General features: G+C 40.2%; 1 protein-coding gene across 12 annotated transcripts in view; it reads left to right on the top strand.

Annotated features, from left to right (window-relative positions):
* The window catches only part of MLLT10 (MLLT10 histone lysine methyltransferase DOT1L cofactor), a 215,788-nt gene that overhangs the window by 25,492 nt on the left and 168,178 nt on the right, over positions 1-22,118 (top strand). For 9 of the 12 annotated variants that reach the window (XM_058297876.2, XM_058297875.2, XM_058297874.2 and 6 more), the window contains exon 4: positions 16,142-16,196. The exons of the other annotated variants lie outside the window; for them this stretch is intronic. In XM_058297876.2, the coding sequence (XP_058153859.1) occupies positions 16,142-16,196 (55 nt within the window). The remainder of the gene's footprint in view (positions 1-16,141; positions 16,197-22,118) is intronic. 12 annotated transcript variants of the gene reach the window in all.

The raw sequence follows: 22,118 nt of genomic DNA, 5'->3' as shown, positions 1-22,118 counted from the left end.
ACTCCCCCCACAGTAACACTCTCCCCCATCATCATGACACATCCGTTGCATCTGGTGAGTACATCTCTGGGCATCGCTGCACCCCATGGCCTGTGGTCCACACCATAGCCCACACTCTCCCACGTTCCATCCAGTGGGCCATGGGAGGACATACAATGTCCGGCAGTTGTCCCTGCAGCACCACTCAGGACAACTCCAAGTCCCGAAAATGCCTCCACATCTCATCTCTTCCTCCCATTCCCCGCACCCAGCAGCCACCGTGGCCACTTTTTCCACACCAGTGCCACATTTTCTCGATTATTAACCACAGAAGTTCGTGAATAGAATATCATTAAGTCCACTCTAATCCTTACTGTATTCCTCCTTCCTGTGGACCTTGGCTTGGTTGTGTCCATTCCACATCTATGTCAAGAGGGGGCTTAGATTCCACATGGATACTGGATGCAATCCTCCTGCTTTCAGTTGTAGGTACTCTGGGCTCCGTGGTGTGGTGGTTGACATTCTTCAACTCCATGTTAGCTGAGTGGGGTAAGTCCAATAACCAGTGTAGGAACTGAAGTCTGTTGAGGCTCAGGGCCTGGCTATCATATTGTCAGTCCAGAGATTCAAATCCCCTAGATATATCTTAACCCCCCGCACCAACTACAATTCCAGTAAAGTAGCATGAAAGGCTCGTGAAAAGAGATCACATTTGAGTCCAGCTCCATCATGCAGAAACACCAGCTCCAAAGAAGGGCCAACTGACTTGGCAGTGAACTCCATCTGCCATGACCATAGAACCTGTGGGTCTCTTTAGCCCTCAAAAGAACCAATACCTGGGGTTGTATCTACTTTATCTGTCTCTGAGACTCTGCTCACATGTGCATAAGGGCAATCCTTCTGACAACCTCCAGACTCTTTTTTAGAGACTCATAGTCATATAAACTCATTTGTCCTTTCCATTTCCCCCTTACTTTAGGTCAAACAGCATTTTTAACTCCTGTTATTATATGTAGACAGGGATATTCTGGTGGTCAGCTTTGAACCTTTAATTCAAGGTCATTTTCTAGTTACGTCATCAGCTGGTACTTGGTAGTGATCCCTCGGTGGCAGGGAGGCTCATCCCTGGGTGTCATGTCCCACGCGGGGGGGAAGGCAATGCATTTACGTGCTGAGTTTGGCTTCGAGACTGGCCACATTTGAGTAACACGGAGGCTGTCAGGAGAGAACTCTTAGGCACAGTGCTGCTCTAGGCCTTGTTCTTATTTCAGGTGCACAGGCTCACAAGCATAGTCATTAGTATCAAGATTAACTGTTGGACCCTCATTCCTTCCTGGTCCTTGCCGTTGCACCTGGGGGACTGCCGCTGCTCCCCTAGGGACCACAACAGAGCCCCCCCGGCCAGGAACCCAGTACCCCCCCCAGCTGTTGTTTTTAATTGTTTCCACTATGAGTATATCCAAACATTTCCATGCACCCTGGACACATGCCCTGTATAACTCCCTGTCAACCATATGTCCCCTGTCAATAACATCCCATACCAGTATTCCTCCGCTGCCATTGTTGAACCACTCTGTGATCCAAAACTTCCTGAAAAGTGAAACCCAATATAATATCAGGTTCCCTTAATAGTAAAATGGAATATAGCGATGAGTTTAAAGGTTAGATATAGAGTACATATTGATTTGGAAAATTCTACATCCTATCTTTTTCTTTTTTCCCTAATTATTGAGCTTCTCTTCACAAGAGCCTTAGATCACAGTAATTCATATATACAATATACAGTACTCCCACATATCCATTATAAAACCTTTTCCCTTCCACAGCCATAATCTTTTAACTTATTCATATCATATTTACTGAAACTGATGTACAGATATTGAGACAATAGCTTTCAAACAAGGTAACATTTGTATTTACATTGTGGTTTATACTTTAGGCTATACAGTTTCCTAAGTTTTTTAGTAATCCTATGTTTTACATTATGGTTTACATTATTAGTCTGTCGCCCTCTATATGTTTTTGGTGTAATATTACATGTTTTATATCCATCCTTGTGTACTCTTGTGAAACAGTTCTTTTGTCCTCACATTTACTTTGGTTCCATCTATTCAATATCTATTTCCCCCTCCCTTTGGGGCCCACAGTGACAGTCAATCTTCATTTCTTGAGGAGCCATGTTCAGAGACACTTGCAACAGTGTTGAGGGCTTGACATGCTCAACTGCCCTAATGCCCTGGGAGCCACCCTTTCTCTTGAGAGATACAGTTCCCTCTATTTGATGGCATTAGTCCTCCCCAGGATGTGGGTCTACCTTCACTCTCATTATATGGGTCTCTACCCAGTGGCATAGCCCACTCTGGCAAAATGAGCATTCAGATATTCCCTAGGAGTCTGTCCTGCGTCAGATTATCCCTTTTGAGTATCTTAAACAGGTAACTTTCCTAATTATATTTTGAAAAGGTTTTCTCAGCATTATACTCTCAACCAACACCCGACAATCTCCTATGTTTGTGTGTTGCTCCCCCCTCCCCCCAATTTCTTGGGCAGTATTACCCATCCGCCCATCCCTAGCCCCCCTCAAACCCCCAAAGCCCCAGCCAAAGGTAACCCTATGCCCCCATTTTATCCCTTTCTTGTACACATACTTACCTCCAGCTTATCGTAGATTTCACCCATGTAGATGTCAGCTTACATCCTTCCTCTACCCCCCGATTTCCTGTAAGCCTATCTTCCAGTCTCTAGCTCTCTGAGGCAGCTTTCTTATTTCATATCATTGAGGTCATGTAGTATTTGTCCTTCAATGCCTGGGTTGCTTCAGTCAACATAAGGTTCTCAAGATTCATCCATGTTATCATGTGTGTTTGTAGTATATTTGTTCTTAATATATATGTATGTTAGGTATAACTCATTTATCATATTGTTCAAGTTCTCTGTTTCCTCTTGATCTTTTGTCTAGTTTTATGTATGTATTTGAGTGGCATGTTGAATTCTACAACTGTTACTAGAGACACTTCTCCTTTCAGTTTTGCCAGAGTTTGTCTCATGTATTTTGGTGCAGCATGGTTAGGTACATAGATATTTATGACTATTACTCTTTCCTCTTGGATTGTCCCTTTTATTGATATATAATGGCTTTCTGTATCTCTAATAACTTTTTTGCTTTTAAAGTTCGTTTTGTCTGAAATTAATAAAGCTACCCCTGCTCTTTTTTGATTACTATTTGTGTGGAGTATATTTTTCTAACCTTTCACTTTCAGCTGTTTTGTATCCCTGGGTCTAAGGTGAGTTTGTGTAAGCAGCATATGGATGGCTCGTGTTTTTTTTAATCCATTCTCTCAGCCTGTATCTTTTGATTGGGGAGTTTAATGCGTTCATATTCTATATTACTGGAATGCACTGTTTACTTCCACCACTTTATACTTTGGTTTTCATATGTCATATATTTTTGTCTGTCTTTTTACTTTTTTGGTTATCCTTTCTGCTTTCTTTCTTCTGTACCCTCCTCCAAGCCTGTCTCTCCTGACTTTTTCTTTCAGGTTCTGAGGCTTTCTTTAATATTTCTTGCAAAGGTGGATTCTTTTTTGTAGTTTCTCTTAGTTTCTTTTTGTTTGCGAATATTTTATACTCATATTTGAAGGACAGTTTCTCTGGATAACGAATTCTCGGTTGGCAGTTTTTCTCTTTTATTATCCTAATTGTATCATACCACTGTCTTCTTGCCTCCATTGTTTCTGAAGAGAAATCTGTGCTAAGTCTTATTGGATGTTCCTTGTACATGATGGTTTGTTTCTCCTTGCTGCTCTGAGAATTTTTCTCTTTATCTTCGACATTTGACATTCTGAATAGTGTATGTCTTGGAGTAGGTCTGTTCGGGTTTATTTTAATGGGGTTACGGTGCCCTTATAAGGTGTATAAGTTCTTCTCTTTCATGTGAGTTGGGACATTTTCAGCTATTTCCTCAAATACTCTTTCTGCCCCTTTTCTCTTCTCCTTCTGAAACTCCTGTGACACACATATTGTTGCGTTTTGTGTTGTCCTTCAACTCTCTGAGCCCCTGCTCAATATTTTCTGTTCTTTTTTCTCTCCAGTTTTATCTGTTCTGTCTTCTGTATCACTTATTTTTTATTCTTTCATTTCAAGTCTGCTGTTGTAGGCCTCCAGTTTGTTTTTTATCTCCCCATTGTGTCTTTCATTCCTATGAGCTCTGTTACTTTTGTGTTCAGAATTTCAGGTGCTTCTTTGCACTCACTCAGTGTCTTCTTGATGTCATTTATCTCTTTAACCATACTGTTTTTCAACTCATCAGACTGATTTTGGAAATCTACACCTCTCTCTGATTAGTTGTCTCAAATTCTGCATCTCTTCGGGGGTTTCGATATATTCGTTTTCTTGGGCCAAGTGTTCTATTTTCTTATTATGGTCTGTAGCTTTTTTTATGCCTGGGCATCTGATTAGGATGTAGCTTACTCAGATGTTCAGTTTCTTTTTCTTTTATAGGGATTTAGTGCCAGGAGGTTGTGTGTTACCACTGCTTTTTTTTTTTTTTAAAGATTTATTTATTTCTCTTCCCTTCCCTTTACCTGCCCCCCGGTTGTCTGCTGTCTGTGTCCATTCGCTGTGTGTTTGTCTGTGTCTGCTTATATTCTTGTCAGTGGCACCCAGAATCTGTGTCTCCTTTTTGTTGCATCATTGTGCTGTGTCAGCTCTCTGTGTGTGCGGCGCAACTCCTGGTCAGGCTGCACTTTTTTTCGCACTGGGTGGCTCTCCTTACGAGGTGCATTTCTTGCGTGTGGGGCTCCCCTACATGGGGGACATCCCTGCATGGCATGGCACTCCTTGTGTGCATCAGCACTGCGCGTGGGCCAGCTCATCACATGGGTCAGGAGGCCTGGGGTTTGAACCTTAACCTCCCATATGGTAGGCAGACGCCCTATCTGTTGGGCCAAATCTGCTTCCCTACCACTGCTTTTTGATTCTTGGCTCAACCTGGATTGTTAGGATTGCCCATGCTGGCTGCTCAAAACTGGGCACTGGACCCAGTACTTGGTTGTAGATTCACTTCCTAAGGCCTTGAAAGGGACAGTTATAGAGGTGGGAAAAAGCCTCTCCTATTTATTTTGAATTTTCTTGCATGCACTTTCTTGGTCTGCCAGCAGATGGCGCTCTTTTGCAGCTCTCAGTTCCATGCTTGGTTGAAGTGTGTTGTTGCATAGAGCTTCCTGTCTGGAGGCTAGGAGCCTTGTGATTCAAACTTTCTCTGAGACAGTTCTCCAGCCTTCTCTGGCAGTCCCCTCCCTTTTCCCAGGTTGGAAATATTTCCACTTCCCTCTGAGTCCTCAACATTCAGTCCCTGTTAGTAGAGGAGGAGATCGGAGGTCGTGTATCTTTAGTCGTTTTTGGGCTCCAAGGCCAACAATGGCGCAGCCTCACCCGGCCTGGAAGGGCTCCTGGACACAGCAGACCAAACTTGTGGGCCAGAAGCTGAGTCAGCCTTAGGCCGTGTCCCTCACTCTTCCTTTCCTCGGGTGTCTTCAACAATCATTCCCAGCTAGAAGAGAGGGAGATTGCAAGGGTCGGATTTCTCCAGTTCTTCACAGGCTCCCAGGGCAGTCCACCATGTGGTCCCACCTGGCCTCAAAGGGTTGGTGGCACATAGCAGACCAAATTTTCGGTCAGAAGCAGAGTCAACCTTAGATTGTGTCCCTCTCCCTCCCCTTTCCTGGGGTGGTAGATCCCTGGATCCCCCTTTGTCTGTAGTCACAGACCCAGAGGCCTGAGAATTCTAAAGTGTCTTTAGTGTTGGGTATGGTGCTGGCAGCAGCAGCTGCTGGTTACAACTCCCAGTTCTGTTGTCACTAGTTCCCTCCTTTGTCCCTTTCCACTGGGTGGTGTCCAGCCTTCGCCTGGTGTCCTAAGCCATAGAAGATACTTTTCTAGGCTGTTTCAGACTGTCCACTAGTTATTTTTCTGGAAGAGAGGAGAGTCCTGTGCCTTTTTGTCTGCCATTTTGCTGGCAGTACCTCTATTGTATTTTTAACCTCATTTATTGTATCTTTCATTCCCATAAGCTCTGTTATTTGTCTATCCAAGCTTTCAAATTTTTCTTTGTGTTCACTCAATGTCTTTTTTTTTTCTTTTTGAGGTATTGGGGATTGAACCTGTGACCTCGTACATGGGAAGCATGCGCTCAACCACTGAGCTCCATCTGCCCCCCTGTATGTAACACTTTATTTTTCTCTTTTAGTCTTCAGAACTTGCTCCTTGCCCTTGGCATTGGACAATTTGATTATTGTATGCCTGGACATTGGGTTCTTTGAATTTATCCTATTTCACATTAGTTATACTTTTTGAATGCATATTCATGCTTTTGTAAAATTTGGAAGTTTTCTGTCATTATTTCTTTAAATATTCTTTCTGCCCCTTTTTTCTCTTCTTCTGGGACTCCCATCATACGTATATTGGTTTGCCTGATGTTGTCTCACAGGTTTCTTAGGTTCTGCTCAATTTTTTTCTTTCTTTTATTCTTCCTTCTTCCAAGACTGAATGCATTCAATTTTCTCATCTTTAAGTTCACTGATCCTTTTTTCTGCTAGTTCTAATCTGCTGATGAACCCCTCTACAGAATTTATCATTTCAGTTAGTTTTTTCTTCAGTTCCAGTATTTTCCAGTTAGTCCTTTTAAAAAGTTTCTCTCTCATTATTGAAGTATTAATTGTGTTTATGCATTGGTTTCCTGACATCCTTTGTTTTTTTTTGTTTTCCTTTATCTCGTTGTTAATATGGAAGAACATTTTATAAAGTCTGCTTTGTGAAGAATCTGTTATTCCTTGTTAATTATTTTTCATATTTTTCTTTTTCCTTTGGTTGGAACATCATTTTTTGTCTTTGTCTTGTAAGCTTTTGTTGCACACTATATCTTTTTTTTTGCATTTTAACATTCTTCTTTTATTGTTTGTAATAATTTTCAAGTTTTTCCAAACATTTAATTATTCAGTAACTCGAAGTATCTTAAATATATTAATTTGTTAACTCTGGGATTTAGATCTCAAGCTTTCTGTCCTTAAGTTTGTATCTAGGTAGTGATAGAAATTTCCCTGAGTGCCAGGAGCTAACAAAAACCAAGAAATCAAGGCAAAAATCACTTTTCATAGGCTTTGCAAATTGGCTCTTAGTCAACTGATATTCTTTTTTGGAGTTTAGCTCTCCCGGGAAGATCAGTTAAGGTGAAAATGTGAGGTCCTCTCAATCTTTTTTGAGACTGAGTCTTGTTTTGCACTTGCCCCAGTGGCCTTATCCATCTGAATGCCCAGTCTATTCCCATGAAATAAATTTGTCCCCTTCCCTGGTGTTCTTTTTTTTTTTTTAAGATTTATTTATTTCTCTCCCCTTCCCTCCCCTCCTTTGTCTGTTCTCTGTGTCTGTTTGCTTCGTCGTGTTTATCCACGTCTGTTGTTGTCAGCGGCACGGGAATCTGTGTTTCTTTTTTTGTTGCGTCATCTTGTTGTATCAGTTCTCCGTATGTGTGGCACTATTCCTAGGCAGGCTGCACTTCTTTTGCACTGGGCGGCTCTCCTTACGGGGCGCCCTCCTTGCGCGTGGGTCTTCCCTACGCGAGGGGCACCCCTGTGTGGCACGGCACTCCTTGTGCGCATCAGCAGTGCTCATGGGCCAGCTCCACACGGGTCAAGGAGGCCTGGGTTTGAACCGCGACCTCCCAAGTGGTAGACAGACGCCCTAACCACTGGGCCAAGTCCGCTGCCTCCCCTGATGTTCTAAAGCCCGGTAATCCTTTGCTTTAGTCAGCTTTGTTTAATTGTTTCTTACATTGCTTTAGTTGTCTGCAAGTTGCTTCTGCCTGCTTGGCAAGTTCTGAGAGGATGAACCATAGGAGAATGGCCTGGTTCAGTCCTTCTTTGCTGCCATCTGATGTATTTGTGTTGACATACATGTATCATAGCCAGTAAATGCGTATGGGTTACTTTTCCCTCTGGAACAGGGCCAGAGAGGCATAGTGGGAGTTTAGACTGCTCCACGCTGCTCGCAGGAGGAAGTTGGTGGAGGCGCTAGCAAGGGGCCCACGAACTTTTAGTGGTTTTTAATTTGTGTTTTCTTGATTCAGCACTCTCCCAGATAATGGTACTTTTAAGTGTTCTTTGAAGTTTTGAGTAAGATGGCTCTGCCAGTTTTTTACTAGTTGTTCAGATTCTTTGAGGGAACCGAATCTTTTGGCTTTCATAGTTTAGCATTAGAAATCAACCATTAATCCATTCACTTTTTCCCTGTATGCAGTGTGTCATTTTCTTTTTACTGCTTCAAGATTTTCCATTTTATGTTTGGCTTTGGTCATTTGACTACTTGGTGTTTGTTGAGATTTTTGAATGTGTAAACTTAGTCTTTCAACAAGTTGACAGAACTTTGGGCCATGATTTTTTTCTTTCATGCCTCATTTTCTCCCCCTTTCTTCCTTTTTTTGGCCTCCAATACATATTTGTTTGACTGTTTACTGTCTGGTAGTTTCCAGAAATTATGCATATTTTTAATTTTAAATTTAAAAAATTTTCATTTTATTTCTCCCTCTTCTATTTGCTCATTGTCTGCTCATTTTTTCCCCCCCCTTTAGGAGGCACTGGAACCAAATCCAGGACCTCCCATGTGAGAGGCAGGTGCTCAGTTGTTTGAGCCACATCCGCTCCCTCATGCATTTTGGGGACTTAGTTTTCTCTTTTTTTTTTTTTTTTAAAGATTTATTTATTTATTATTTAATTTCCCCCCCTCCCCAGGTTGTCTGTTCTTGGTGTCTATTTGCTGCGTCTTGTTTCTTTGTCCGCTTCTGTTGTCGTCAGCGGCACGGGAAGTGTGGGCGGCGCCATTCCTGGGCAGGCTGCTCTTTCTTTTCATGCTGGGCGGCTTTCCTCACGGGTGCACTCCTTGTGCGTGGGGCTCCCCTACGCGGGGGACACCCTTGCGTGGCACGGCACTCCTTGCGCGCATCAGCACTGCACATGGCCAGCTCCACACGGGTCAAGGAGGCCCGGGGTTTGAACCGCGGACCTCCCATGTGGTAGACGGACTCCCTAACCACTGGGCCAAAGTCCGTTTCCCAGTTTTCTCTTTTTAAGATTAGACACTATGTATTGATGTATCTTTAGGCTCACTGGTTCATTTTTCACCCTGATTCTTTTGTTACGCCTGTCCTGTGATATTTTCACTTTACTTATTGTATTTTTCAGTTCAAGAATGTTAATTTTTTTCTTAGTGCCCCCCCTTCAGATTACCTATTTCATTCATTAAAGTCCCATTTTCACTAATCTAAAAGCACTTAGCTGTTTTAAAGTCTTTTTTTTTCTTTTGCTAATTCTACCATGTTTTATCTTGTGATTGACATTCATTGATTGTCTTTTATCTTTTGAATGATTAACGTTTTCCTGTTTTATTTAGGTTGAGTAACTTGGTTGTTTTCCAGATATTGCATGTGTTATTTGTGGATACTCTGCATTATACTCAACTGAAGAAAATTAGGACATTTTGCTTTATCAAGAATTTTATTTGGTTTGCCTCAAATTGCCTATTCTGTGTTTTAGGTGACTGCTCATAACTTGGTTCTTATTTCAGTTCTGTTTTTCCTTAGTTGGGCTGCTAGCCTGCCTTGTTCATGTATCATTTATGGGCAGCTTTAGATTTTGGCAGAGTCAAAGAAAATTGGGGAGTCTCCTGATGGTTCTCTCCCTTTTGGCATTCAGACTTCACTTTCCAGTAGAGGAGCTAAGATTGCCTTGAGCTGCTTCCTTTGAGTCTTCATATATTAAGACCAGAGCTGCTATGGGTTAGTTGCAGCCTTTCATCATGTCAGAGTTCGTGAAGATTATGAACTCAACCTGTGCTGGTCTTTGCCAGTTTTGCCTTGCTACCAGATCTGCCTGTTTTTGTTCATTGCATAATTGTCCTTATGTAACCATCAGTTTATATTTTGTCCAGAATTTGTAGACGTTATCTGCCTAAGGTTTGTTTCCATGTACTCCACTGTGTTGGAAGTGGAAACTTATCATGAATTTACAACTATTTGATGTGTTTCTATTCATTGCAATGATTTTTATTGACTTTAAATTATTTCATCATTGGCCAGCAAGAACCTTTTTAGGTTGGCATATATCTTTTTTGACTTTAGTAGTCTTTCATGGCTTGCTGATAGATGGGAGAAAGATGGTCCTGACTCCAGACCTGACATCTTCCACTTCTCCCAGGAGTTTGGTTTCTTGGTGAAACCTTTGGAGACCACAGGGATGGCACTGGGATTACTCATTTCTATTGTGGTAGTCATGTGTCTTTTAAAAAGTTTTATATTTATTTTTATCTTTTGTTTAAAACAAGTAGGAAATAATGGTAAATGCTTTATGTGATTGTAGTAGTTTTTAATAATATGAAGAAGATCAGACTTAAATTTTTAAAAATGATTTATTTCTCTCCCCTTTCCCCCCAACACCCTTTCCCCCCCCCCCCCCCCCCCCCGTTGTCTGCTCTCTGTGTCCATTCATTGTGTGTTCTTCTGTGACCGCTTCTATCCTTATCAGCAGCACCGGGAATCTGTGTTTATTTTTGTTGTGTCATCTTGTTGTGTCAGCTCCCTGTGTGGGTGGCACTATTCCTAAGCAGGCTGCACTTTCTTTCGTGCTGGGCGGCTCTCCTTACGGGGTGCACTCCTTGCGCGTGGGGCTCCCCTACGCAGGGGACACCCCTGCGTGGCAGGGCACTCCTTGCGCGCATCAGCACTGCACATGGGCCAGCTCTACACGGGTCAAGGAGGCCTGGGGTTTGAACCGTGGACGTCCCACGTGGTAGGTGGATGCCCTATCCATTGGGCCAAGTCTGCTTCCCTTAAATTTTGAATTTATCCTTCTTCTTCACCTATAAAATCTTTGTAATTCTTTTTCTTTTTTTTTCCTTAGGATTTTTATTTATTTATTCTTCCCCTCTCCCCCCCACCCCATTGTCTGCTCTCTGTGTCCATTCGCTGTGTGTTCTGTATGTGCTTGTCTTCTCTTTAGGCAGCACTGGGAAATGATCCTGGGAGCTTCCAGAGTGGGAGAGAGGTGCTCAATCTCTTGAGCCACCTCAACTCCCTGGTCTGCCGCATCTCTTATTGTCTCTCCTCTGTGTCTCTTCTTGTTGCGTCATCTTTCTGCACCAGCTCTCCACTTGGGGCAGCACTCTGCACAGGCCAGCACTCCTTGTAGCCCAGCTCACTGCGTGGGACAGTTTGCCTTCACCAGGAGTTTACGGCAGTTGAACCTTGGGCCTCCCATATGGTAGATGGGAGCCCAACTGCTTGAGCCACATCCACTTCCCTGAAATTATTTCTTATTGTGTTGTAATGGTAGTCACAGACTGAATAAAATAGTATATTCTATAAATAAATAAAAATACTATAAATAATACTATAAATAAATAAAATACTATATTCAAGGTGAATATAGTATGCTGAGTACAGCCGTTCCTCCTCAGAGTCAGTATTTAGGTGAGCTTGATTTATTGAAGTATTTTGAGTTTTATTCCTTGGCAAAAGAATCTTAATTTTTATTTTAATTATTTTGTAGTCCTCCCACCCCCCGATGACTCCCTCGTCTGTTTGCTCACTGTTCCTGCTTGTTGTTTGCACTCGTTGTGTGCTCCCTGTCTACTTTTTCTTTAGGAGGTGCTGGGAACCAAACCCGGGACCTCCCATGTGGGAGGCGGGTACTCGGCTGCTTGAGCCACATCTGCTCCCTGCTTGTTTTGTTTTTGTTCATTGTCTGTTTTTTATTTTTCTTGATGTCTGCTCATTGTCTGCTCGATGTTTGTCTGTGTTCTTTAGGAGGCACTGGGAACTGAACCTGGGACCTCCCATGTGGGGAGGCAGGTACCCAACTGCTTGAACCACATCTACTCCCCAGAATCTTAGTTTTTAAAGTTGTAAAAAGTATTTGGAAATTGATGTATACATTATAAAGATGGAAAATAGTATATACTGTATATTTGTTGTGCAGCATTCCAATTAACAGCATTTTTTTCTTGTGATAAAAGTTGGTGAGATCTTTAATGTGGTCTTTTTTGACTCCTTATATTCTATATACCCTCTAGCACTACCTCTCTCACTTACTTTAGAACAGATCTGGGGAATTCCTAGAGTCACGTGTTTAGGTGGAGCCTGCCCTATGAAATGTTTCAGGTGAGATGGTTTACTCTCTACCAGGGTCCTTCCTTTTCCTTCTTATCCAGGCTTAGGACATAGCCTTCCAACTCTAACCTAAACTTTTCCATTTCCAATAATCATTTTTCTCTTAAGCCTCCTATATACCTGTTTTTGTTTTTTGTGAGGAGGCTCATTCATATTACTTTAGTTACCATTTAATGATGTATTTCTATAACATTTTAATTATAAAAGAAATATTTGGGAATAGAGTAACAAAATAAATTCATATTCATATCATGTTACAGTTTTTGGTTTTGGCCTTTTCTTCTATGCATTATTTATTTATTTTTAAAGATTTATTTTTTATTTATTTCTCTTCCCCCCTCCCGTCTGCTCTCTGTGTCTATTCGCTGTGTGTTCTTGTGTGTCTGCTTGCATTCTTGTCAGTGGCACTGGGGATCTGTGTCTCGTTTTGTTGCGTCATCTTGCTGCATCAGCTCTCTGTATGTGCGGTGCCACTCCTAGGCAGGCTACACTTTTGTTCATGCAGAACGTCTTTCCTTGCGGGGCGCGCTCCTTGCGCATGGGGCTCCCTATGTGGGGGATACCCCTGTGTGGCATGGTACTCCTTGCGTGTGGCAGCACTGCACATGGGCCAGCTCATCACACGGGTCAGGAGGCCCTGGGTTTGAACCCTGAACCTCCTGTATGGTAGGCAGATGCTCTTATCAGTTGAGCCACATCTGCTTCCCAGCATTATTATTATTATTACTTTGATATTTAAAATGGTAGTTTATTGAAATATAAAATTTTCTGAGGAAGGCGTAAAGGAAAACCATTACATTTTCCAGCATTATTTTTTAATGTAGTTAAAATCCTCAGGGATATAACAATTTCCTCATTGTTGTACAGTTGGATTTTATAAAATATGTATAGTTTTATATAGCTGTATAAAATATTTTTGTAAGCATAATTTTTCTTGTTTTGAAGTATATAAGCAATGTAAAAATGACACATAGGTACTTAAGTGTTTATTTCAATTAAATTATTTCTTTTGGCTCTTCAGAAGTGAAGTAATTGAGTCAGTATTTATTTTGATTCATATTGTTAAGTTGGTTTCTAGAGTAATTGGATTTTAGTGCCATCAACAATATATGCAGTTAGATGCTCACTGCACCCTGACTGTGAGGATTATCTTTTTTTATAAAAAGTTTTGCTAATGTTAATAGGTAAAGATGTCCCGTTTCTTTGTGATTTTTATATTCACATTTCTTTGGATATAAGTGAGGTTAAATGTTTTCTCATATATTTGTTGCATTCAATCTTTGTGTTAAAGAAGTTTTTTTTAACTGTTCTTTTAAATGATCTATTCTAGCGTTTTCCTTTTCTAGAAGTTTCTAATTTCTTAGGCTTATTATTTTTGCCTTTAATTCTTATATTGAAATTGTTTTTCAGACATTTTAAATTTATATTAATTATCAGTAGAATTTGAGTCAAACATGGATTTTCTCTTTCCTAATTGCTCAGCAATGATTCTTGTACCTAATGATTCCCAGGGACATCTATCTCTGGTCTTAGATTTGGTATTAGATTTAGTTATATTTTTATGATCAACTGTTTTTCTGCCCCTTGCTACAAAGTAAATCACACAACTAATAATGTTTTTCCTGGTGAGGGAGGTTGCTTTGTAGCTTAGAACCAAGTTGTTCCCTGCCTTTAGCAAGTGTGGGTATGTTTTCCTTCCTTCTGTCCATTGGTGCTTTTTAAGTGACCATGCCTGGAGACTGTGCTGATGCTGGGCAACAGCCATGGAATGGAGTTTATACTTTTGATGCTGACCAGCGGCCATGGAATGGCGCTTATAGCCTACACAGTGACCAGTGGCCATGGGGTGGAGCTTATGGTCTAGATGCTGAGGCAATGGCACTGAAACGGACCATCTAGATGCAGGGGTATCAGCCTTGGAAGAGAGCCAGTGGAGGAGATGAACAGAAATCCTTAAATCATTAATTGTGCTTGTGATAAATGCCAAGAAGGAGAGTACAGGGTACCATAATTTTTTTTTTTAAAGGTTTATTTATTTATTTCTTTCTTCCCCTTTCCTCCCCACCCCGGTTGTCTGTTCTCTGTATCTGTTTGCTGCGTCTTCTTTGTCCGCTTCTATCCTTATCAGCGGCACGGAAATCTGTGTTTCTTTTTGTTGCGTCATCTTGTTGTGTCAGCTCTCCGTGTGGGTGGCGCCATTCCTGGGCAGGCTGCACTTTCTTTCACGCTGGGCGGCTCTCCTCACGGGCACACTCCTTGCATGTGGGGCTCCCCTATGCGGGGGCACCCCTGCGTGGCAGGGCACTCCTTGCGCGCATCAGCACTGCGCATGGGCCAGCTCCACACGGGTCAGGAGGCCCGGGGTTTGAACCACGGACCTCCCATGTGGTAGACGGACGCCCTAACCACTGGGCCAAGTCCGGCGCCCAGGGTACCATAATTTGACACCTAACCTAATCTGAGGATTCAGAGAACACTTTCCTGAGGAAGTGACTTTAAGCAAAGACCTACCTCACGATGCATAGAAGTTAGTCAGCTGAGGGAGGGTCCAGGTAAAGGACAGTTAGAATAAAAACAATACATTTAAAGGCTTTGAAGCAGGAATGGGCTTTGAGGTATTTATAGAACTGAAAGGAAAAAAGTCACTATGGCTCAGCAGAGAATGGAGAAAGGAGAGAGAAAGTTTTAAAGACAAGTGGGAGCTAGACCATGTAGGGAAACTGCTGAAGCGTTAAGTGGGGCACTTTCGAGGTTCGTTCTGTTGTGAAAAGTAGATTGGTGGTGTTAAGAGTGAATATGGAGAGACTATTTAGAAGGTTACCTAAGGGGAGGCCCTGTTGAAAGGTGTCTTTCTATGTAGTTAAGAAGTTTTGTATCAGAGTCTGAAATGCTGAGGACAGATCTAAACAGGAGTCAGTAGAAGATCCAGACATGAATGTGCATACCTAAAGTTTAACATGAAATGGGAAAGCCTCCAAGGCTAGAGACCTGGGGAAACATTAAAAAATTTGGTAAGATGTTTGCTAGGGTATTGCCAAAGTGGAAAGCAGAAAATCAGGAGAGCGAAGTCCTGGACGATAAGAAAGAAAGGATCATATGGCTTGTTTTGTGTACTTAGTCATGATTTCATCTTATTTTCCTACTCTTGCTTTTCCTTTGTAACTTATTTATATTACTGCATTATATGCTGCAAAAATCCTTTTTTGAACAAAGCGAGGCATAGGTGATAAATACTCAGATGTGACTTCCTGGGCCTTACTGAAACTGAATGTCCCCTGTTTATGTGATGACTCTGGACCTCCTGTCCAGCAGTGAAGAGAAATGGCAGTATTGGCTCTATGTTTATTTCTGGTTTTAAATTGTAGGGGTGGTAAGAAGAGGTGTCTGCAGTTGAAAAAAAGTGGAAAAAATGTGTGAATGAGAAGTGTAACTAGGAATTAGACCAGTTCATTCCTTCTAGAAAGTTGGTCAGCACGAGTGAGATCATCATGCCTTCTCCTTCAATCAAAATTTAGAATTTTGAGTTTGGCTCTTAATTTTTAAGGAGAAAACAGACCCAACTGACTACAATATTCCTAGCTGATCTTTAGATAGAGCCTAAAGGGATATAGACATAATGTTGAAAACCTTGCCCCAGTTCTATGTGAGAGAATCATTTTGTTTTCATTATGGAAATGTTAAAAAAAAAAAGATTTGTGACTGGAATTTAAAACTTCAATAAAACTTACCTTTTAAAATTATCTGGTACTCTGAAGAAGATCACATATCAGAGGAATTATTTTGGGAGGAATATTCTTTTTGGCAACTAGCGCAAATGCTGTTCCCATACTTGTTAATAGTTTTAAAGTCTCAAGGGAAGATTTCATATTTTTGATGATCTGAAAAATCTCTTTAATTTTGTTTTCTTTTTCTTTTCTTTCTTTTTTCTTTTTTTTCTTTTTTTTATAGAGATGTGAGCTGTGTCCCCATAAGGATGGAGCTTTAAAAAGAACTGATAATGGGGGTAAGTGCAGTGATATTTAAAAATTTTTTTTAAATTGAAAACTGGGGATGGGGGGGTGAGAATTAAAAAATATCTGGTAGTCCATATTATTTTACAAAATTAAATAGAGTTTACAGCTTAAATATTTTTTGACAGTAGTAGCCATAATTTATGAAACCTTGTATTGTAACATAAATTTTCCACTTTGTGGGCAAACTGAAGTGTTGGTTATTTTATGCAGAATAATCTATATACTTCTAATTAAATAATCTTAATTTTTTTATGGGTACAATTTCTTGCTGATACTAGAAATTATTTTGGAAAAGTAAGCCAGTTTTCTTTATTTGAGCTAAAATCTATTTTTTCAGCTGCTTTTTTCTCCCCCTCTTACCTTTCTCTCAACAGATACTTCCATTGAATGTTAATTTTAACATCCCCAGGATCTTTGTTTTTTGAATTGTTTGACTACAAAGAAATGCTGACTCCTGTCTAAATTTTGAAGTGCTTTTCTGAGGACCCTGTGAATTTCTTACTTTCATCTCCACTTTTACTTACCTTCCTCTGAGAAATACCTATTTCTTTACAACTCAGTACCATTCTTATATATATAGAGTATATAGAGGTGAATTTCCTAAACCATACCATCAAAATTAAACTGGTAAGGAAATTTAAAAAAGCAAAAGTAAAACTATTAGCATACTCTTTTTCCATTTTAGGCAAGTCAATTCTAAACTATTTTTTGCAGAGAATAGAGTTTGGGCATGTGTAAATGGAAGGGAAGATGACAGTCTCTTTGGCTAGCTATATATATTTTTAAATTTTGATGTTTAGAGAGTGTTTTACAGACACATTGCGCAAAATTTAAAAAAATGGAAACCTCCTTTCTACTCCTATTCCCCACCTGCAACAACTTTCCTGACACCAAAGTGATTGCTATTGTTAGTTTCTTGTATATCCATCTAGGTTTCTTTTCATTTACAAGCATATATGAGTAGATAACTATATATTTTTCTCACCCCGTATTTAAACAAATGGGTGATTGTCGTACATTTTCTTCTGCATCATTATTTTTACTCTACTAATTATCTTTCCAGGATAGGTAGAGGGCATTCTTTTTTATCATGTTAATCAGTCACCTGTTGGTGGACTTTAGTGTGGTTCCTAATCTTTTGCTTTTATGACTACTCTTACGTGAATGACCTTGTATAATCTTTGATACTTGCCTATATGCTGGTAGGATTATTAATTCCCAGAAGTAGGAACTACTGGGTCAAAGAATTTTGGAGTTGTAATTTTGATAGGTATTCCCAAATTAATCTCTCTAGTGGTTATGCCAGTTTATGTTCCCAGCAGCATTCAACGAGAAAGCTTTTCTTCCATTGCCTTGGTAATGCGATAGCTGAAAACTGGTATTTCGGAACCGGTATTTTGCGTTTCTCTTATTATAAGTGAGGTTGGGCATACTTGATATTTTTAAGTGCTATTTATATTTTCTTTTCTGTGAAATATCTGCTCTTATGCTTCTTCTATTTGACATTTGGCACTTTTCTTTTTGATTTATTGGATCTTTCTTAGGATCCCCTTAGATCAGGCTTTTCTGATGTGACTTGGAATTTTTTTATCTAGCTAGTCTTTGTTTATGGTGTTTTTGTTTGTTTTTACAGTTGTGGAAGTGTTTGATTTTTTTTTTTAGTTGAATTTGTCTTTCATGACTTCTATATTTTCAATCATCTTAGAAAGGCTTTCCCTATTCCAAACTTACAAAGGAATTTGCTCATGTTTTTCTCTATTATTTTTATGGTTTTTCTTTTTCTTTTCAACAGATTAATTTTTAATACATTTGGAATATATCCAGGTAATACAAGGTGAGGTATAGATAGAATTTGTTTTTTCCTAGATTCTAATATATTACCATTTGTCCCATCACCATTATATTAACAGTTCATATTTCCTCATTGATTGAAATGACACCTTTGTTATATTCTAAGTTTAATTTTTATTTTAAAATTCTGATTCCATTGTGTTCCAAAATGGATTTGTTATAAGTTATTTTAGAAACTGGGATGAATTTTCCTGCAGAAGTACTAATTATATTTCTAGGATAGTTAAAATTCCACAGTGTACCTGATGTATAATATCGATAATACCATTCATTACTATCTAACCCCCATTTATCATGTTGGAAAATAAGTTCCAAGTTTTAGTTTATGGTATTTTTCTTTTCCTGGCAATAAGGTTTAGGAAGTTCTGTTCACGTTTTAATTTTCTTCAATCCCAACTATTCTACAGGTCCTAGTCTTTAAAAGTAAGTGTTTTAATATAAGTTAGTGTAAAAGAAATAGGTCATTATAGGCAGAAGGAGAAGCAAAGGATAAAGAATCAAATTGGGGAATTGAGATTGATCTGGAATCGGACCATACGATTAAGAGATGATATAGGCAAGTTTTCCCTCCCTCCCTTCTCCTGCCCTTCTCCCCTTTCCTTCTTCCTTCCTTTTCTTTCCTCTCTCTGTCCCGCCCTCCCTCCTATTCTTCCTTCCTTTTTCTCTCTCCCTCTTTTTCTCTCTTGTTCTTTCTCTCTCCCCCCCCCTTCATTCTTGTGTCATAATAATAACTTGATCATGTTGATTGTGAGGAGCTATTAATTATGAGCACTTTAATGAGATTTCCATTTCGTAAGATCACTCTGCCAGCATTGTGGTGAATAGATTGAAAGGGTGTGTGACCAGATCAACTACGATGAAAGCTAGTGGAGCTAGGTTATAGGTGCATTAACTAACTTGGAAAAAGGTATCTGGCTTGAGGGATGTGGTGAGACATAGAGAAAATAAGAATTTAAAGTGTACCGGTAATTCATTCTGTCATTTTACTCACTGAACATATGCTCTAGGTAAATCCCTGTAAAGAAATCTCTTGTTAATGATTTTGAGGATTTCTTAATTATCATTGACAAAAAAGTGAAAGGTGGTATTGAGGTAAAAGGGTGTCAGTGGCTTCCCTTATATTTGAGTAAGAAATTTAATAATGAATTGAGGGCCATTGATAAACACTATATGACAGAGGAATGAGAACTGATTAAATCTAACTGGTGTATATTCAAAATCATATGATGCAGTGTAATCTTTCTATTGGAATTTAGGGAAATTTTCAAGGATAATTTATTTTACAAATTTTTTTATTTTTAGGAGGTACCGGAGATTGAACCCAGGATCTTGTACATGGGGAGCAGGTGCTCAGCCACTGAGCTACCTCTCTTCTCGTCAAGGATAATTTTTTCCCCATATAATGAACTCTATTTTTAAGGAGTTTTTAGATGACAGAAAAGTTACATCAAAAGTGTAAGGGAGGGAAGTGGACATGGTTCAAATGATAGAGCGTCCACCTACCATATGGGAGGTCCAGGGTTTGAACCCAGGGCCTCCTGGCCCGTGTGGTGAGTGGCCCATGTGTAGCAGTGCCACGCACAAGGAGTGCCATGCTACACAGGGGTGTCTCCCATGTAGGGGAGCTCCACGTGCAAGGAGTGCTCCCTGCGCGAATAAAGCACAGCCCATCCAGGAGTGGTGCTGCATACATGGAGAGCTGATGCAGCAAGATGATGCAACAAAAAGAGACATAGATTCCTGGTGCCACTGACAAGAATACAAGTGGACACAGAAGAACACACAGTGAATGGACGCAGAGAGCAGAGGCAGGGAGGGAAGGGGAGAGAAATAAATAAAATAAATCTTAAAAAAAAAAATTAAAAGGGATTCCCATATACCCCATCCTCCCCCCCTCCTACATCTTCCCCTCTTAATAACATCTTACAGTAGTGTGGTATATTTGTTATAATTGATGAATAAATATTGAAGCATTCTTCTTGACTAACTTTGTATTATATATTTATTCTTTAGGATGGTATTGGAATTTATTTTGTAAGTTTCAATTTCAGATTGTTCATTGTGGGTGTATGGAAATATAACAACTGATTATTGTGTATTGTTTGTGTGCCTTGTTAATTTGCTAATTTTTCTTATTAGAGTAGTTTTTGTGTGTATTCTTTAGGGTTTCCTATATATAAGATTATGTCATCTGAAAGTAGGCATAGTTTTACTTCTATAGATTCAGTCCAATTTCTGTCTAAATTGCAAAGGTATTTTTATTTTATTTTATCTTATTTACTTATTCTTCCCACCCCTGCCACTTGAGCTCACTGTCTGCTCTCTGTGACTGCTTGTCTTCTCTTCAGGAATCACTGGGTGATATCAGACCTTCTGATATGGCAGAGAGGCACTCAATTGCTTGAGCGACCTCAGCTCTCTGGTTTTGTGTCTCATTGTTTTTCCTGTGTCTCTTTTTTTGTTGCATCAGCTCTCCATGTGATCCAGCTCACCTTCACTAGGAGGCCCCGGGAACCAAACCCAGTACCTCCCATATGGTAGACGAGAGCGCAGTTACTTGAGCCATATCCACTTCCCCCATAGGTATTTTTTTGCGGAAAAGAAATATCTTAAAATCGAAGTGGAAAACAAAGGTTTCTTCCTGCTTTTATTTGACTTCTTTCTTGATTCAGTGTTTGCTTGGTTGCTGTAACCTTCAACTATTTTTCAGAATTCCGACATAGTTGATTTTGACAGTTTTTACTTTTTTTTTTTTTTGCTATTTCTGTGGAAGGATGGGCCCTTGGAGCTACCTCCTCCATCATTTTTGCTATTGTCACTGCAGGTGCCTCATTTTTTTTTTTTTTTGTAGTTCCATGGACTAAAAAAAATTCCTTTTATTCTAGTACCATATATGCAACCTAAGATTGCTTCTTTTAACCATATGCAAATATGTGATTGAGTGCTATTACGCTTACAATATTGTGCTACCTTCACCATCATCCATTACCAAAACTTTTCTATTTCCCAAGTAGCATCTCTGTACATTCTTTTTAAAAGATTTGTTTTATTTTATTTATTCTCAGCCACCCCTTTGCTGCCTCTGCTTGCTCTCTGCTCTCTCTGTCCCTCTTTTTGGAGGCACAGGAAACCAATCCTGGGCCCTCCAACTTTGGAGAGAGGCACTATATTGGTTTAACCACCTCAGCTCCCTGGTTGGTTGTGTCTCTCCTCTTTGTGTCTTTCCTCTGTGTCTCCTTTTTGTTGCATCATGGCTAAAATAGTATCCGTTCTAGTGGGTGTGAAATGGTATCTCATTGTGGTTTTGATTTGCATTTCCTTAAAGGCTAATGATGTTGACCATATTTTCAGGTGGTTTGACTATATATTTTCTTTCGAGAAATGTCTATCTAAGTTTTTTTGCCCTTTTTTCTGTCTATGATGTGAGATAGGGGTCTACCTTCATTCCAGTTTTTCTAGCACCATTTGTTGACGATACTATTCTTTACCAGTTGAGTGATCTTTTTTAAAATATATTTTAAATTTATTTTATTTTATTTTATTTTTTTTAAAGATTAATTTTATTTATTTAATTCCCCTCCCCTCCCCTGGTTGTCTGTTTTCTGTGTCTTTTTGCTGCGTCTTGTTTCTTTGTCCGCTTCTGTTGTCGTCAGTGGCATGGGAAGTGTGGGCGGCGCCATTCCTCGGCAGGCTGCTCCCTCCTTCGCGCTGGGCGGCTCTCCTTATGGGTGCACTCCTTGCGCGTGGGGCTCCCCTACGCGGGGGACACCCCTGCGTGGCAGGGCACTCCTTGCGCGCATCAGCACTGCGCATGGGCCAGCTCCACACGGGTCAAGGAGGCCTGGGGCTTGAACCGCGGACCTCCCATGTGGTAGACGGACGCCCTAACCACTGGGCCAAAGTCTGTTTCCCTGATTTATTTTTAAAACATACTTAGATTACATAAAATCTTACATAAAAAATATAAGGGATTCCCATGTCCCATTCCCCACACCTCCCACTTTTCCCACATTAACAACTTTCATTAGTTTGGTACATTCATTGCAATTTATGAACACATT

This window comes from Dasypus novemcinctus, chromosome 5 (assembly GCF_030445035.2).
Source record: "Dasypus novemcinctus isolate mDasNov1 chromosome 5, mDasNov1.1.hap2, whole genome shotgun sequence".
Lineage (NCBI taxonomy): Eukaryota > Metazoa > Chordata > Mammalia > Cingulata > Dasypodidae > Dasypus > Dasypus novemcinctus.
This window is presented reverse-complemented; position numbering and strand designations above follow the sequence as displayed.